This window comes from Toxotes jaculatrix, chromosome 13 (genome assembly GCF_017976425.1).
Source record: "Toxotes jaculatrix isolate fToxJac2 chromosome 13, fToxJac2.pri, whole genome shotgun sequence".
Taxonomy (NCBI): domain Eukaryota; kingdom Metazoa; phylum Chordata; class Actinopteri; family Toxotidae; genus Toxotes; species Toxotes jaculatrix.
This window is the reverse complement of record NC_054406.1, coordinates 3,763,859-3,781,330: the sequence shown is the minus strand read 5'-3', so window position 1 is coordinate 3,781,330 and position 17,472 is coordinate 3,763,859. Positions and strand designations below refer to the sequence as shown.

Here is a 17,472-nt window from a genome sequence, read left to right as displayed (position 1 = left end):
CATTTCCTCTTCTAATTATGAAACAAACAAACGCATCTGCAGAGGAGGTTGTACAGTGAATGGATGTTTAACTGTAGGCCTCGAAAACAACTAAGTTAAAATTTCGACAGCAGAGTCTAATCACAACAATCACTTTACTTGTGATCGTTTTGCGACAGTTTTGACATTTGGTGTTAAGAGATACGAGCCAATCAGAGGGCGCATCGCGTGTTTGGTGTTTTGCTCGTCACGTGGGTAAAGTTACCACAAATGCGTCAGAGGAAGGCTCCGGTGAGTCTTGCATCTCCTTCAAAATAAAATGTTTCTGCTTTGCACTTTTTTTTCCCGTGAGCCCAAGGAATATGTTTTGTTTTGAAAACCTCAACCGGAAAAAGCTGTGTAACTTCTCTTCGCTTAACGCAGGCGCCAGTTCGCTTGACGCTGCGAAGTGAAAGTTGCTGATCTCATTTCACTTTATAAAAACAGCCGGAGAAGCGGTGGTTCCCAGCTTCACTTCTCCCAGCCGTCTGTGACGGAGAGCAGCGTTTTCAGCTCCACGATGTCCGGGCACGGTCACGGTCATGGTCACGGGCACGGCTGCGGGTGCGAGGGTGAACACGAGCCCGCGGAGAGGGGCCTGGAGTATGGACTGTACCGGCGGATAGACCTGGACAAGCTGCAGTGTCTGAACGAGAGCAGGGACGGGGACGGAAAGCTGGTGTTCAAACCGTGGGATCAGCGGAACGAGCGGGACAAGGTAACTGTCTCACCGAGCCTCTTCCCCCGGTCAGTTATCCTGCGTCCTGTGTCCGCGGAGGACAAACGCACAGACCGGCCGAACTGCCGCGGCGCTGCTTGCATGTGTTCCCGGTGAGAGCGCAGGTTTGCGGGGGGGCTTCTGTCTGGGAGGAGCCGCTGGCTGCACTGGGAGCCTCCCTGTGGGTCTGCGCAGTTTAATAAAACAAGCAAAAGTTTATTTATACCAGTGACTCTGATAAATCACAAGAGGTTGTAATTTGAATCTGCTTTGGATAAAGTTATAAACACACCAGCCTCCTTCAGTTTGCAGTTCTGACATAATGGGCGGTTAAATGGGCTTGTAAAAACTGAATTGGGCTGGTTTTGCACCATTAGGGCTGTTTAAAGTCAGGCTATATTCCCGGGCTTCTCTTGTGGCTCGGCAGAGGCAGTGGCCTGCAGCTTATGAAGGTAATGAATGTTGGTAATTATCTGCAGCAGTTTGTGTTAAAAATGAAGTCATAACTCAGTCACACAGACTGATAATTAAAATAAATGTGTTGCTGTCACTCTGTAATTACTCAGAAAGGTTTCACTTTTCTTCTGTTAGTATGTCGAGAGCGATGCAGACGAGGAGCTGCTGTTCAACATCCCGTAAGTCCTGAAATGACATGTCATCATCATCATCATCAGTCTGAGCTTTTACCTTTTCTCCTCCATGAACACTGAATATTTTATGCTTTGTTTCCCATACACACAGATTTAAAGTATATTTTATAGATGGACACACAGAGCTCATTTGCAATAACAACATTTTATTATTATCATAATCTGATGTTAATGATGTTAATAAAGCTCTGCAGCAGTAATACCGAGATGAGCCCCTTTTGCATTTTGTAATTTCAGTCCAAAGTGATTGATTCCATTTGTTGCTTTAACAGTTCACCGTTTATTTCTCGTGACAGCTTCTGCCTTTGTCTCGTCTTTCACCATCACAGTATCCTGTTTTGGCTCTGATGGCATCTGCTCTCTGTGATTATTTTTTTTATGTTGAATCTCTTTCAGTTTTACAGGCAGTGTAAAGCTGAAAAGCATCATAATTTCCGGAGAAGACGACGACTCTCATCCAGCTGAGATACGACTGTGAGTGTCTGTCTCTTCTTCTCTAATCAGGGGTCAGGGAGTTACTGTATCACAGGATAAACTCCTTGGCCCCAGGACACCCCAAACTTATGGTTTGGTAAATTAATTGTGTGCATTATAGTAAAGAGTCTTTTACTGATTTGAACCTTCAAAAAAAATGTAAATGTAACAACTTAATATGTTTCTAATAGTATATCGCTCGTATTACGTGATGATTTTTCTCCTAGGTACAAAAATATCCCTCAGATGTCCTTTGATGCCACCGGCAGAGAACCTGAACAAGCCTTCAGGCTCAACAGAGACCCTGCTGCTGAGCTGGAGTACCCGACAAAGTGAGATAATTTTTGAAAATGTCATTTTAGTGGGGTAAAATCTCTCCCAGTTGAAGTAAAGCTAGCTCGACTACTAATATTTAATACACTGTCTTAATCATCATTTTTAATCAGACAGATGTTGCACAGTTCAGCTTGATGTAACAGATGTTCCTGCTCCAAAATATTTTTTCTGACTTTACTGGAAAACTCTATAGTCACATATGGAGGATTGTTGATGTAATGTAGCATTGTGATCATTTTCGGAGCAGCTCCGGACACTCGGTGACATGAAGCTGTGAAATCCTGGTCAAAGAAGCGTTTAAAAGAAAAGTGAAGCCAGTCCTCTGTTTCTCTTTCTGCTGGTCTTGACATGCCATCCCTGTTTGTGCTTATATGCACTCATTTAACCGTGGCTCATTATGAACATGTTCACATCCCCCTGTCAGCCTTCACAAACTCTTCTTACGTATCACTGCTCCATTCTGGCTTTCAGTAATAAACTTTATATTTCTCACCCTCACACATTCCCCAAGCCTCTGTCTCAAATCAAAGCGCCTCTTGTTGTGTCGTCATTTCCAGGATCGCTCGGTTTTCCAATGTTCAGCACCTCTCCATCCACGTCTCAAAGAACTTTGGAGCAGAGAGTACCAGGGTCTACTACATCGGTCTGAGGGGCGAATATTCAGAGGTCAGTCTGAAACATTACCAGTATCCATGGACACGACTGAATCAACACCTCACTAAAACAGTTTCAATAAAAACTGAACATTATAACCTTCAAGAAAGTAGGATTTATTCTGTTAGTGTTTGCTAGGTGTACCTAATAAACTGGTTGTGAGTGTATATCTTTCAGTCAGATGCTGAAAGATATATGTTTGTGATGCGTTGTTTATGTTTCTCATGTTCAAGAATTTTGTCCCAAGGACCTCAGATGAGTCCCCAGGGATTTATTTAGATAAACATTGTTATTTTTCGTGTTTTCTGTGTTGTGGTTGGTTTGGTTGCATTCTTCAGATCAGAAACATACTGAAAGGAGCTGTTATTTTACCTCATCTTTTATCCCTGTTGCTCAGTTTCCTCTCTGACTAGAGTCTCTGTGTCTGTCAGTTACTACGATGCTGACGTTTCTTCCATTACTTTAAAAATCAATTCTGCTGCTTCTTCTTGTGTGATTAAATCAGCACTGGATATTGTTACTTGTGCGTCGTGCCACTTTGCCCCGCAGCTCAGAATTTCAAGGATGGTGCATGTTGCAGGCATGCAGCCATACAGCTGGGTCAGCTTGAGTAAGATCCTGTTGACACACTATGTCCGAATGAATGCTTGTCCTTGCTTGAATTCGGCCTGTCTTTCTCTTTGCACTCTCAAGGCTCACAGACATGAAGTGACGATCTGTAACTACGAGGCAGCAGCAAACCCTGCAGATCATAAAGTGGAGAGCATCATCCCTCAAACCAACTTCATTTCTTGAAAGCTTCGGAGAGCCGTGAGGTGGAAGAGGAGGAGGATGAGGAGAGGTTTCAGTGGCGTCTGCTGACTGTCATTGACACAAGTCAAAAAGTCAAAGATGAGTTCAACGCTGCGTACTGGCAGGTTGGTCGAGCTCGACCGGGACTGAGCACTGAATTCTGAAGACCAGAGGCTTCAGATGTGTCTGGAAGTGCCAAGTTGTCGCTCTGTTTTCTATGGCAATAACGAGTGAAGGCTTAATGTGGGCAAAAAGCTTAATAATAAATGCATGAAACATTTGACACCCAGATAAAGTCTGTTTAATCTGTATTCACTGATTCATGTCAAGATATTCATCACTTCAATAAAGTGACAGCTACTCTCAAATAAAACAGTGAAGGCTGGAAATGAAACCAAACATTGGTAGTTTTTGATTCTTTAAATGACTTTGGTCATAATTGTAATAATTTTTAAACTTAAGTTTCCCACAGATATCTGCAGGAAAAAGGAGACACTGCTTATACAGACTCAGCAAATACACATTTTGAACCACTCTGAATACATGAGCACCATTTTAAATGCCAAAAAATTAATTCAACACCTATAAAACAACATTATTTGCTTTGAGTAAAGCCGTCACATTGTCCACTAATCACTACTGCGTTACTACTGAGTTTTTCTGCCACCTATTGGATTCTGTGCTGTGCCAGACTGAACGGTACTAGTGCCTTTTGATGCTTAGTCTTCTGACCGGAAGAAGAAACGTTCCGTGTTTGCTGCCACCTAGTGGATTCTGTGCTGTCCTCTTGTCTGAGCAGTAACTGGTATGGGTTTTCATTGCACAAAAATGCTCCATTTGTCTTTCCTTAGTTCCATCTGTTCTGGAGAATTGTCCTGAATTGTTCTGCTGATCAAAATATAAAAGCAACAACTACTCCATTCCAGGTAAAGTCCCTGCATTCACATTTAAAGTAGTACTATCAACTAAATGTTCCTAAGATATCAAAAGTGAAAGTTCTTATCATGCAGATTGCATTTCAGTCATATGATCATACTGGATCACGATGATTGATGGAGAGTAGGGGAGTAGTAGTGAGGGGGGAGTACCCATGGCCTAAACACAGGGAAGACCTGCCTGTGATTTACATGAACAGCTTAGGTTTGTTTTTAATTTATAATCTGTTCTCGTAATACATCCAGGTTTCTTCTCCATAGCTGCGCACATATGCAAAGTAAAGCGGAGTCCTTGAATAAATGCACTTATGGTCACTTTTAACCACTGTATATTGATTATATATTGATTTTATCTGCTTTTTTCTTGTGGAAAAAAAAAACGACAGGCGCATCAGCGGGGCGTCGCTACCGGGTTGCTGTACCATGACGTCTGCACGTTCTGTCCCCGCCCCCTGCTGGTGTCCGGCCAGTAGCGGAAGTTCCGTTCCGTCGTGAACTGGGACAGCAAGCGGTGAGTGTATGAATTCGTACGGGCTAGCGGGCCGCGGGTCTAATTTTTAACCATTTTATCACGACCCGAACTGAACCGTGTCGGGGCCTTTTGGTGGTTAAGGGGTCTTGTAAAAAACTGCCCGTGTTTGAGGTCTGAATTTGAATTGTAACCTTAGCTTGAGGCAGGCGAAGGGAGACACCGGCAGACAATGCGATTAGTGTGTGTATGTGTGTGTATGAGCGACGTTAGCTAGTAGCAGCAGCAGCTGTACCACCACTACTAGCCGCGGTTATTGTGTGTGTGTGTGTTGCTAAACCGGGATTAAACCCGGCTACGAAGGTTGGGAGTCAGTCAGTCAGTCTGTGATTTTTGGGGGCAGCAGAGGCTTTGCACCGCTGAATGCCATCACTACCGAGGATGAGGATGATGATGGGTCGCATAACAGAGCTAACCATTCATTGCATGGTCTCCTTCCTTCCTCTTCCACCCCCACCACCCGCTCACCCTGCTTCAGCTACCGACATTAACTCATTTTATATGGTATCAACACCGGTTTTTGACCGCAGTGTGTTCCTACATAAGCTAACTGGCCGAGCATCAGCAGGCGCAGAGCAGGGTTTGGTGGTGGTGGTGGTGGTGGAGGAGGAGGAGGGGGTGGGGGGTTGCCTGTCACTCAGTGCCGCATATTATCCTGTTGTTTGCCAGCCATCCGTAGCCACTGAGCAGAGAGCTGTCGGAGTGCAGCAGCCTGCTGTTTGTGTGTCTTTTCAGCTGTTTGAAGTCCACACACAGGGGCAGCAGCACGCCTCTGTTTTTGACTTAAATGTAATTGGAGTCATGCAGGATGGAGACTCGTGATGTGCTTTAAGTTGGCCGCAACACAGGCATTTTTTTTCCTTTTCCCTTTTCTTGGTTTGTGTCATTTAAAAGCAACACTGAGCAATTGCTACACACATAGATTTTAGTCAATAATATGATAATGTTTGGGGTATCCCTGTTGGTACTTTAATACTGCTCTGTCTATTTAGCTGCAACACAGCCTTTCGCATAAGCAAAACATATACTCTAGATCAAGACATTACAATAACCAAAATGCAACTAACAATACCTTTTATTATTGATTGATCGATCTGTATTTGTATAAAATGTCAGAAAATAGTGGAAAATGTGAGGTAGAGTTTCCCACAGGCCAAGATGATGTATTCATATTACTTTATTTATTTGACTGTCACCCCAGATCTATAGATGTTTGGTTGACTGTCAGATATGACAAAGAAAAACAACAAATCACCACATCTGAGAAACTGGAACCAGCAAACATTTGGAATTTTTGCTTTTTAAAAATTGACCGAGACGATTAATCGACTGCCAACATATTTGCAGGCTTGGCAACTGCAACAAAGCTCCCCAGATGGACTCAAACCAGCAACGATGTGTTTCATTGTTAGCAGTTTAAAACCAAAGGTTATTTTTGTAACATGTAGTCAGTGTTAGGGAAGCAACCAATGACTATATTCATTCATTAATTAATCATTTGATGTATTCAAATTGATGGAATATATGCTCCCACTGTACTGTGTTGTCTCTCAAACAAAAATGCTAAACTTTTACCCGTAGTCTGGCTTCTCAGATGTGAGGATTTGCTGATTTTCTCTGTTAGATTTACCCCTAAGTTATGAAGTGATTCCTGAGTTTGCTGCTACTGGAAATGACCATTTAAAACCAAAGAAATGTGAATTCAGGCTGCAGCTGCATCCATTCAGTGTTTTAAGGAGGACACTGACAGAAGATGTATGCAAATAGAAACTGCATCAAGTAATAAATTGAATTCAGTTGGTATGCTGGAACAAGCCCTGTTTTCAGTTGTTGGTTTTTTTTTGACCCAACCTGAATTGGACTAGATGCTTATACGCAGCATGACACTATTTTTAACCACCGGCCTCCAGAAGCGTGGAGAGTGAGCCATTGTTTCTTAGAGCGTGCGTTGAAAAACCCACACTGTGTTTTTTGCTGGTACTCGGGGTCTTGGGTCATTGTGAATGTACTGAACAAAAACAGAGTATAAAAGTGATAAATTGCCCCTTTGCATATGCTACCACTTTTAGAGAGCTTGTCCTACTTGTTCAAACAGATTGTTCTGTGCTCCCGTGCTCCTCCATCTCTGACTCCGCTTATCTTTTCTTGTTATATGTTTTTTTGTTTCACTTCTTCCGTCGTGCTGACTGCTTTCACTCACCGTATCTGTCAGGTACTGTCTGTTCCCTTTAAGATGCCTCAGAGCAGCTAAATTGTATCTGTTAAAAAAAGGTTTTGGCACTGAATTAGAATTTGTTGACAACAAGCGCACATCTTGTGATGCACATTTTAATCAGGTCACATTTTGTTCATGTCATTTGCTTAAATAGATTCATACTGAGGGGTCGTTCTCAGCTTAAAACGTGGGGTGGAAAACATTCAGTGGTGGAGAAAGTGTTCACATCCTTTACTTAAGTTAAAATAAATATGACACTATTACACTGTTAATAATGGTTTAAATACTTTATATACACTTAGGTAGTTTATTGGGGTGGTTCCCGACCCGGGTTTTGGGCCCTTCCAAAGGGTTATAAGAGAAATCTGATCTTTGCTTTTCTGTGAATAATAGACAATTTGACCCATTTGATGTAGATCTTCATCTCACACTTATTTTAACTTAACTAATCATTTCAACCCTCATTTTTTTTATTGTCAGTTATTTAAATTAAACTGTGTGCGTTTAGAGGAGAACGGATAAGAGCTTGTAGTCGGAAATGCAATAAGAGGACCAACTAGACAGATTTTTTCACAAGCCAGGAAGGTTGGGGCTGGCTGGTTTAATAATTAACAATGCATTGTATTTTACAGGTTTATCATATATTTTGTAATAAAATCTTAATCTGACACGTAATTATTTACTCAAACTGTCAGATAAACATAGCAGATTAAAAGCCGCAGTATTTCTCTCTGAAATAAAATGTATGATACGTGCACTTAAAATTGTACTTGAAAACAAAAAGTAAGTGAGTGTACTTTATTCTATTTCACCGGTGAAAAGACGATACATGTGAAAGTTTAGCAAATTTCCAAAAATTAGCACTGCATTGAAAGAGGCTTTTTCCTGGTACTTGACTCGACTTGTCCAGTTATTATTCAGCTATTACTCATTTATCAAGGGTCAGGATGCAGACAGAGCAAAAACACTGTCTTTTGTCCACTCTTTGGACTCTTGAGTCACACAGGTAGCGTCCACTTCCATGTATTTTGGGTGTGAACGTGACCTTCAGATGGGAGTTTCTCATGTGCCAAAAAGCAGCAATAATAACAGCAGTGGAATTTTAATGCCCTTTCAAGGTTTACACATTAACCTCCGTGTTTCAGACATTTCCCCATCTCCTCATCGCCTGTTAACCAATCAGACGGCACGCCGCCTGACCCGCCCATCCTGTCTTGTCTCGTCCTGTCCCACATCATCAGAAAGTTAAAGGCCATTAATGAGCAAAGGCTTTTACTGGTCGACTTTACTGTAAAACAACAACCTGATCTCGTTCTTGTTATCGATGGCTGGCTCTCGGTACAGCAGCAGCGTTTTATGCCTGCAGCTGATTTACAGAGTACAGTAGAGAGAGGGCGGGAGTGTGTTTCATTTAGTTAATGAGTCCCGTCACCTGCTGACTACAGAAACCTGACGGACACACAAACACATACCTCATGACTGCTGCTCTAGGTTCAGTAGCAGCTTCGTTATGTGTTTGTGTGTGTTATGTTGAGCTTTGTTGCTCCTGTTTGCGGGTTGAATGGCTGCGCTGACAACCAGCCGGAGCTGTAACTGTCAGACGGAGCTGCTCATTGTCATCGCTGAAAACATGTAGTCCTGCTGAACTACATGGTGCCACTATATACGACACTGCATGACGTGTTTGTAAGTCCTGTGTTTTGAATAAGCTCTACTGGTTTTAGAATTTGAATACGCCGTGGTGATTTGAACAGCTTTTGACGTTTGTGACCAGTCAGGTCAGCCTGAGGGGTAAAACCAAGGGCCTAAAAATCCCACTCGACAGTCTGACGACATTGTTCAGGGAGATTTTAGTGAGTAAATCAAACTGAAACTGTAAAAGTAGGGAGTGAAAATCTGATTTTAAAAAGTGAGAGTGACTTGTCCCCCACCACCCCCTGTGGACATTGTGCCCTTGTCTGTTTTATTGAGCTTGTACAGTTCACTTATCCTGCAGAGCTAGAGACCAGAGAAAATAAGTCTTCCCTAATTTAATATGATGTAATGCAGTGACTCCAGAGCCCAGGGCTGATACATCAGCAGCAAGTATACTGATTATTTCTGTAAACTGGTATGTATTTGTAGTATTTGTCATCCACAAAATGCTCCAGAACATGAGGGTTTCCACTAGTTTCTCTACAACCACAGGAATAAAAGATAGAAACTTTAAGTGGCTTTTAAATATTTTGTGTTAAATCTGTCATGTGATTGGTCTCATGGTTCATAGTCAGGCTTGGAAACTCTCAAAATCATGTGTAAAACAAAAAGGAACATTTTGCAAAATGCTAGAAAATGTCAGAAAATGTACGATAGTTAAATAAAACTCTCTATCAGGCCTCGATGCACATGACAGCATATTTTATTTTATTTTATTTTATTTTATTTTATTTTATGCAGTTTCTCTCTGTGGGATTCGCAGTCAGCTGACCTCTGTCCTCTCCTCTGACTACAGCACCTCTTACAGTGTATGTGTGGCAACAACATGTCTGTGCCGCTGCTCGCCGAAGCCGTGACGGTGTCCGGGATGGAGAAGGAGACCGCGGCGGTGAGTGAAAGCACAAAACATGACATGCTTCATTATCTTTAACGAAACTGATGCTCCTATCCAGAGCATGTTGAGGACGGGTGGAGAAGGGGTGTCAAAGTCTAAATTCAGGGACATGTCCGGTGACACGCTATTGTCTGGTTGGTTGAGTTTGACGTCCTCTCCAGACCTTCATTCAGACTTGATCAGTATAGAGGGAATCCTTATGATGGTTGTGATCATGATTTCTACCATGTCACAAGTCCTAATAAACACTGTTCCTTCCTATGGAAAAGCCTCACCTGTAGCTGCACCTGTAGCAGTAGGTGTAACAAGTACGGTGCGATAATCAGGCACATTGTGTAGAAGCAGGGATCAGCTGGATCTGAGCGTAAAAATTAAACACGTCTTTCATCGAGCTTTGTTCAGGTAGAGTGCAGGGATGTGCTAAACGCCAGGATCAAAGCTGTCCGTCACTGGTTCCAGCTCTGAACCTCATCTCCATCCCTACATGGAAGAAAAGTGTTTTGATCTCTGCAGAGACAGCTGAATCTCTGATTCCCAGCCAACAAGCACGAATTGCCAGCTTTTAAAATTGTTGTTATTCCCTTTCATGGTGTCTCTGCGGGGTGTAGCGTGTGGAAACTGGCGGTGAGAGCTTATCTTGGCAAGAATGGGAGATTGGCACCTGTTTTTTCTCTGTTTTGGAACAAGTACACACACTTACCAGTAGCACACTGTGTACACAAAGGCCGATGCAATGTGATAAACTGGCTCAAAGTTCAAAGAGGGATTTTGTTATTTCTTGGGATTTAACATACTGTACTGTTCTAAGGCGAGGTCAGAGGTTTCTTCCTTTCGGCAACTAGTTTCCAGTGTGGTAGATCTCTATCAGAAATGTCTACATGTCTCTGTATCTGGTTAAAAAATATGGTCAGGTAATGTGGGTGTGGTGGGATTTAAAATCTGGAAAGACAAAGACCTAACCACTGGTTTTATCTGTTACAGGTGATCTTCCTTCATGGATTGGGAGACTCAGGGTGAGGGATTATTTACTTATAAGTCTGATTTTTCTGTTTTCTGTTCAATTTATTGTCATTATGTACATGTGAGCAATATCAGTGTAGAAGTGCACCAATGGTTTCCATGTAATTTGGATGACTTTATACTTGTACTCTGTGTTGGCAAAAAGAATTTCACACCTCAGATATTACAAAAGAAGGCCTTTCCTGGCTCGGGCTGGTCGTGGAACTTTTTGTTTTGGGACTGATCAAAGTGTGTGTAGCACCGAGTATGGAAAACTGTCAAGTACATAAATCTGGCAGCAAATAACAACAATAATGATAAGAAGAAAATTTTATTTATTTTTGTGGCAGATTTAAAAAAAAAAAAAAAGACAAGTGTTTTACAAAGAAATAAATACCAAAAAATACCAGATAAATGTCAAATGAAATAAGAAGGCCCGGTGTCAAAACTGAAACTCGTATCAGCGCCAGCTTTTTAAAAAGGTGTCCTGCCCATTTCATGACAAGCTGCATGAGTATGAAAATTGTTTAATATTTTTTTAAATCCTGGGTACAGCCCTGGTTGCAGTTACACTTGGCTTTTTTGAGATCAAATAGCTTTTCAGTCCTCCACAGACACATGAAGTCGCAAAGTGTAAATACAGTAGTTCATGCCCACATTCATGCAGTTTAATTTCATGATACGCCACTGAAAACACCATGAATGAAAAAAATCTATAGTGGAGATCATACATTGTTCTCTTAAAGGCATAATTATACCCCAAGAGGAAACATTTTTAAATTGCATTACTTCAGTGTTTATAAGCAACATTGTGTACCACACATTGTATTATGCACCGTATTAAGTTGTAATTCTGTATTTGTGGGTCGCATGCACTGTACATTTGTGATTTTGCTGCAACTGGATTAGAAACAAAGAGCTGCTTTCTCCCTGTTTTCTGTCAGGCATGGGTGGGCTGACACTTTGACGGGGATCCAGCTGCCTCACGTCAAGTTCATCTGCCCCCACGCGTGAGTCTTTTCATTTCTAATCCTTCTGTTGCATTTTATGCCTCCAAGACTGTCACTTGTCAGCACGGAGGAAAACGCAACATCTCTTTCTTTCTTTGTTTGGTTGTGTGTGGAGTGAATTACAAAACTAACTTGTAAACAAATCTGTGGTTTATAGATTTTTTTAAAAAACAAATTTATCCGTCAAAATGCAAAAGCGGCTTTAAGCAACTTTCAGCTGCTGGTGATCTCCAGTTGTCATGTTTTCATTTCCCTCCCTCCATTTCCCCCCTGCAGGCCCCAAATCCCCGTCACTCTCAACATGAAGATGATGATGCCCGCATGGTGAGTTGGCGTGATGAAAGAAACAGCCTTTTAGCTCAACACTGGATGCCATTGTTTCCCTGGAAACCACAATAGGCCCCCATATTTCCTTTGACAATACTGTGATTGTATCTGTTGATTTCCTTAAACGCTCGCCTCTGTATGTGTGCAGGTTTGACCTCATGGGTCTCAGCCCCGATTCCCCAGAGGACGAATCTGGAATCAAGAAGGCAGCAGAAAACAGTGAGTTTCATGTTTTCAAAAACCACAGAGGTGACATTCATCTCACCAGTACTGCTAACAGTGCTAACCAGAGAAACACCACTGTATACAATCAGTTTTGACTTAATTCGCTTCAAGTAAAGTAAGAGGGCATTCAGACCGACCCCGCTGCGGCGGGATCGGGCAAAACATGTTGATGTATTGGTCTTGTGAACGTGTGATCTACATAAATATGCAAGCAAATGTTATTTTGACAACAGAAAGGACGCTACAGGAAAATGAACAGAGAAATATGGAGATATGAGACTGAGAAGACAACATATAAGAGCAGAGTAAAGTATTTAAGCCATACAAATGAACTGTATATAATCAGGAAAATCTCAGGTTTGAAGATGCTTTTTAAATATACATATGCACCTTAAGGCGTCTGTACGGTTCACATCCAGAGCGTGTCAGTGAACACAGTTGGAAATGTCCTCCTCATATACTTTTAGACATCGGGATGAGATTAGTAACTTGCCAAAACCAATAATCTGACATTCACTCCCACGTCGGGCAGTAATTGGCCCTTGTGCGGACGTGTGCAGTTATAGTCTTACTGAAAGGTTCCCTGTTTCTGTTGTGTTTGTTCAGTTGTAGGGTCTCTGCACACTATTCCACTCATCAGCAGGTGGCAGTAACAAGCCGAGATATGCTGCAATGCTTCGATAAAAGGCAGGGAAGAAGACAACTGCAAGCTAGTAAACATTTATGTAAACAATGTTCAATTTAAAATACTGAGGCTCCACCCAGTGGTCAGAGAGTGAGATTTAAAATCCCTCCTAAAAGTGAGAGGGAGAGAAATGAAGAACCGATATAACAGTTTAATGTCTGATCTACTTTTTGTTTGTATGCGCTCATCGTACTAAATTTTCCGCACCATGCATCGACGGCACAGTGAGCTAAGTTAGTACCAAGCTACCTGCCCCTTAACATATATGAATTATGTGTTGTCTCTCCATTGATTAACCCACGATCTTTCTTTCTTTCCTCCAGTCAAGGCCATAATCGAACATGAGGCCAAAAATGGGATCCCCCCAAACCGTATAATGCTTGGTGGCTTCTCTCAGGTAGGATTTTACATCTTGGTTTATTTCCAGTAAGACCATATTTGTGGAAGCAGTGTTTGGAAATGCTAGTTAATGCATGTAATAAACTGTGTTTGTTCTTCTTTCTCTCTCTCTCTCTGTTTGCTTCCTCCATTCCTCCCCAGGGTGGGGCCTTGTCCTTGTATACCGCCCTGACCTGCCAGCATCAGCTGGCTGGTGTTGTAGCCCTCAGTTGCTGGCTGCCGCTTCACAGGAGTTTCCCATCGGTACAGTCACAGTTTTATGGTTCCTCTGCCTCCTCAGTTTAAACTTTAAAAAAATGATTTCATTTTGGGTATTGAATATTTCCATGCACAGTAGATACCTTTGAATAAACACACAGGTGTTTAATGATGTATGAATCAAAGGCCGAAACAAAAGGCAAAACATGCATTTTCAGTGTGGACGTGGTCGGCCTCTGTTGTGTCTGACCCGCAGGCGTCAAGCGGCAACAAGAGCCTCCCGATCCTGCAGTGCCACGGTGAGGTGGACCCCATGATCCCTGTGCAGTTTGGTGCCATGACCGCAGAAAAACTCAAATCCATAGTTAACCCTCAGATGATCACCTTTAAAACCTACCCAGGGCTCTCTCACAGCTCCTCTCCTCAGGTACGTGTATGTAAGTGTGGATTTATCCTGCTTGTGTGAAGCTAAATCAGTTTGTGAAGATTTTGCCTTTAAACAGTTTCTTTTCTTCACTCTTATGAGTATATGCAATAGAATTTTAAGCTTCTGAGTAGAGCTTTCTCACTGAAATGCACCCTGGGAGTCTTAGATCACTTCTTTTAATTTTTTTATATTCACACAACTTATCTTTGACTTTATCCAAAAACAAAACAAAAGTTGTTTTTTTTAATGTAGTTGCTCACCTTTTTACACTGAATTCAGCAGGAGAGTTTCACATCCACATTAACTTTGATTTGTTCTACACTGACCTAATATGGCCTTTGCAGAAAATTAACTGGACTTCCAGAAACCTGGATGGCTAAAATAATTCTTTCAACTTTGCCACTCAATATTTTCTAGGCTTGCCTAAATTAAGCCCGTCTTGAAAACTTTTTTCCCCATACTTTTGTAGACATACCGTTTTTTTTATTCCTCGTGTCTAATGCAGGCTCAGTATTTTTGTATAAGTTGGATTTGTTCACTGTACCAACATCTGTTTTTCTCCCTTGCAGGAGATGGCGGCTGTAAAGGAATTTATCGAGATGCATTTGCCCCGAATCTGACCTCACCTCATCCCCACTGTGACCCCCTGAGACACTGACCTCTCACCCCTGATCTGCCATTCTCCCACAGGAAACAGCCATGAGCACCCCTCCCCCTTTCCACGCACACCCACAAGACAACACGCATGAACACGCACACACACATATACACACGTGTAATATTAACGATTTGATCCACACTGGTAAACAAAACCTGTGCTTCTCATGCAGTCCAATCCAATAACACTCATACTGAAAACAGATTTGTCAAACACACTGATTTGACAGTAACATAACCAAGTGCTCTCACTCACAAGTCTTAGCCTTCGGAGGGAGAAACACTGACTCACACTATACATTCCCTTTGGTTTTATTTAAACAACCTGTCTTTTGCCACCAGCTCAACCTCAGTTTTTCTCTGCTTTTACCTCATTTTGCTTCATCTTAACCCATTTTTCAGCCGCCACATTCTCCATTGCTTCCACTGCCACGCCTTTCCCTCTTGCATTGTTGTGTCAGTTTAGACATTTAGTGGAAAAAACAAAAATAAGACTGAGCCTGATAGGCAGGTTAACACCTCTCTGATACTGTCCGTGACCATACTAAGGTACAGTCAGACCAGTTTTGGCTTCCAGTGCGTTTCTGTGTAGAAAAGGGGGCAAAACATGCTTTGCTTTACGCAAAGTTCAAATTGATGTAACTTTGACACAAAATCTTGAGGCTTTTCATTGTGCAACCAGTTTGAGAGAAAAGGTGGGATTGACCTTTTGTTCAGGAAAATCGTTTCTTTATAGAAGAAGGGCTGCTGGTTGGCCGCAGTGAGTGCAAGGACAGTGACGGGGGTTAATGACGGTAAAATGTTTAATAAAATGCTGTGTAATTCACAACTTTATCAACTGCTGTTGTTAACCTACTAACCATGCTAGCTCCCGCAGTTTATGTTTACAACCCTTCCCATACTATTTCCTGTCCCTTTCTGGTTTTTGCTACATTAAGCGAGTAAGTTTCACCAGGCTAAATTCGGTCTGACGGCAGCTTCACTCCAGTGCTGGAGTCCACCAGAGTCTGACTCAGGTGTGGCAAGTGCTGGTTTTAAAGCTGGAGCAGCAGGCTTACCACCAACCCACCCATTCCACTGCCTACCACCCCAAGACAGTGCATCCTGTCCGGGTCTTGAATCTTGATCACTTAGCTACGAACGCCTCTTTTATTGAAGTACCAACATCCATGGGGACCTCACATTACTTTTTTTTTTAATGATTGTGATAAAACATCTTGAATTATATGAAGAGAATCCAATTGAAATAAAAGAAAACTAATCAATCGATACATTTGCCACCCTGTGTTTTGTTTTTTTTGTTTGTTTTTTTTCCCAAAACTTCCACATCTGCATGGTTGTAGTGTCTTTCTGCTTTGGCTGTGATTCTTTCCTCATTACCTCAGTTGATTTCCTTTTTTTAATGATTGTAGGCGTAAAGGTGAATGAGTGATCAGTACGAGCTGCATGAAATAATGCATCACTCCAGATGGTTGCAGACCCGCACAGACTGCACACCACGAGTCGTTTCACTGTTCCTCCCACCGACACTTCATCTTTAAAGATTTCCTCCATTGAGGTTTTATCGTTTCAGCAGCATCCACCGCATGAACACCCTCCTATCCATTAGTCCCAACTGATTTTCAGTGATGTTTGGTTGTTTTAAACTCTGGGAAACCTGCTTCCTTCATATCTTCTTCCATAACACCAAAGCAGCCCGGAGTTTAGAACTAGCACAGACCATTTATTCAAAAGAAAATGTAGGAAATATTCCCTTACCAGCTCCCTCCTCTGGCAACTTACTGTAACCCACTAATAAAACACTGAAGGTCAGATTTAAAGGTAAATCCAAAACTATTATAGTTCACCTCTTTAAAAAAAATGGCTATACACTGGGAGGGCTTTGGCAAGAAGCTGTTCCAACATAACTGAAGAGTGATTTTACAAATTAAAAAAAAAAGTTAATCTTGAATAACTTGTGATCCTTGGACATAGGAGTGTAACTCTGAGGAGTCGTGTGTGCGTAAAAATATATATCAGGTGTTCTGCATTTTCCTTTGTGAATGTTAATTTTACTCTCCTCATGATTACCTGTTCTATATTGCTGTTCTCAAACCTGATTTTTAAAACAAAAAAAACATTGGAAAAGGACAAGACGTCTGTTTTGATTGTTGTTCACAAATCAATGAATGTCTCTTTTATCTCCTCGAGTCCTTTTATATTTTCCTGTCACTCTAAGTCTCTGATGCAGCCCCGCGTTCTGTTCGCTTCTCATTATTTAGTTTATTTTTTATCCTTTTTGACACCTTCACTGTTTTTTATTGTTCCAAAATTCCCCCTTGTGTGACGATGTCGCACTGTCTCGTGTGTGTTTTCTCTTGGGTTGTATTTTGTCATTGGTCAAACTTTTTACATATGTGTTTTTTGTTTAATGGACTTATGTTTGTTGTGTTTTGTCACTGTTGTCATCTCATCCTTTTTTTTTTGTCTGTTGAATGATGAGCATTAAGAAAACATGTTGAGGTGAGACTGATGGTCTCTCCAATTATTTTGTTTCCAAAACACCTGTATGCGGAATAAATGACCAAAAAAAGTCCATCTGAGTTGAGCCTCTTTCATTTTCTGTAGCTGGCTTTAACCAATATTGTCAAGTCT

General features: G+C 41.7%; 2 protein-coding genes across 2 annotated transcripts; both read left to right on the top strand.

Moving 5' to 3' along the window:
• The first annotated feature begins 403 nt into the window (after nt 1-403).
• On the top strand, nt 404-3,937 carry pithd1 (PITH (C-terminal proteasome-interacting domain of thioredoxin-like) domain containing 1). Its single transcript, XM_041052532.1, has 6 exons — nt 404-736; nt 1,328-1,371; nt 1,783-1,860; nt 2,088-2,192; nt 2,754-2,862; nt 3,544-3,937. Exons 1-6 carry the CDS (start codon nt 539-541, stop codon nt 3,643-3,645), a joined length of 636 nt encoding a protein of 211 aa, XP_040908466.1. The 5' UTR covers nt 404-538; the 3' UTR covers nt 3,646-3,937.
• Nucleotides 3,938-4,446: 509 nt separating this feature from the next.
• On the top strand, nt 4,447-17,413 carry lypla2 (lysophospholipase 2). The gene is made up of 11 exons (XM_041053380.1): nt 4,447-4,568; nt 4,964-5,088; nt 9,813-9,905; nt 10,893-10,924; nt 11,855-11,920; nt 12,197-12,244; nt 12,396-12,466; nt 13,481-13,554; nt 13,698-13,799; nt 14,011-14,181; nt 14,751-17,413. The coding sequence occupies exons 3-11, from the start codon at nt 9,828-9,830 to the stop codon at nt 14,799-14,801; spliced, it is 693 nt and encodes a 230-aa protein (XP_040909314.1). The 5' UTR covers nt 4,447-4,568; nt 4,964-5,088; nt 9,813-9,827; the 3' UTR covers nt 14,802-17,413.
• Nucleotides 17,414-17,472: the final 59 nt, after the last annotated feature.

Bases quoted from the DNA above. Each gene is read 5' to 3' on its own strand.
- pithd1 (XM_041052532.1), top strand. From the start codon at position 539: ATGTCCGGGCACGGTCACGGTCATGGTCACGGGCACGGCTGCGGGTGC. The intron at 737-1,327 runs GTAACTGTCTCA...TTCTTCTGTTAG, and splicing joins AGCGGAACGAGCGGGACAAG to TATGTCGAGAGCGATGCAGA. The intron at 1,861-2,087 runs GTGAGTGTCTGT...TTTTTCTCCTAG, and splicing joins CATCCAGCTGAGATACGACT to GTACAAAAATATCCCTCAGA.
- lypla2 (XM_041053380.1), top strand. From the start codon at position 9,828: ATGTGTGGCAACAACATGTCTGTGCCGCTGCTCGCCGAAGCCGTGACG. The intron at 10,925-11,854 runs GTGAGGGATTAT...GTTTTCTGTCAG, and splicing joins CATGGATTGGGAGACTCAGG to GCATGGGTGGGCTGACACTT. The intron at 12,245-12,395 runs GTGAGTTGGCGT...GTATGTGTGCAG, and splicing joins AAGATGATGATGCCCGCATG to GTTTGACCTCATGGGTCTCA.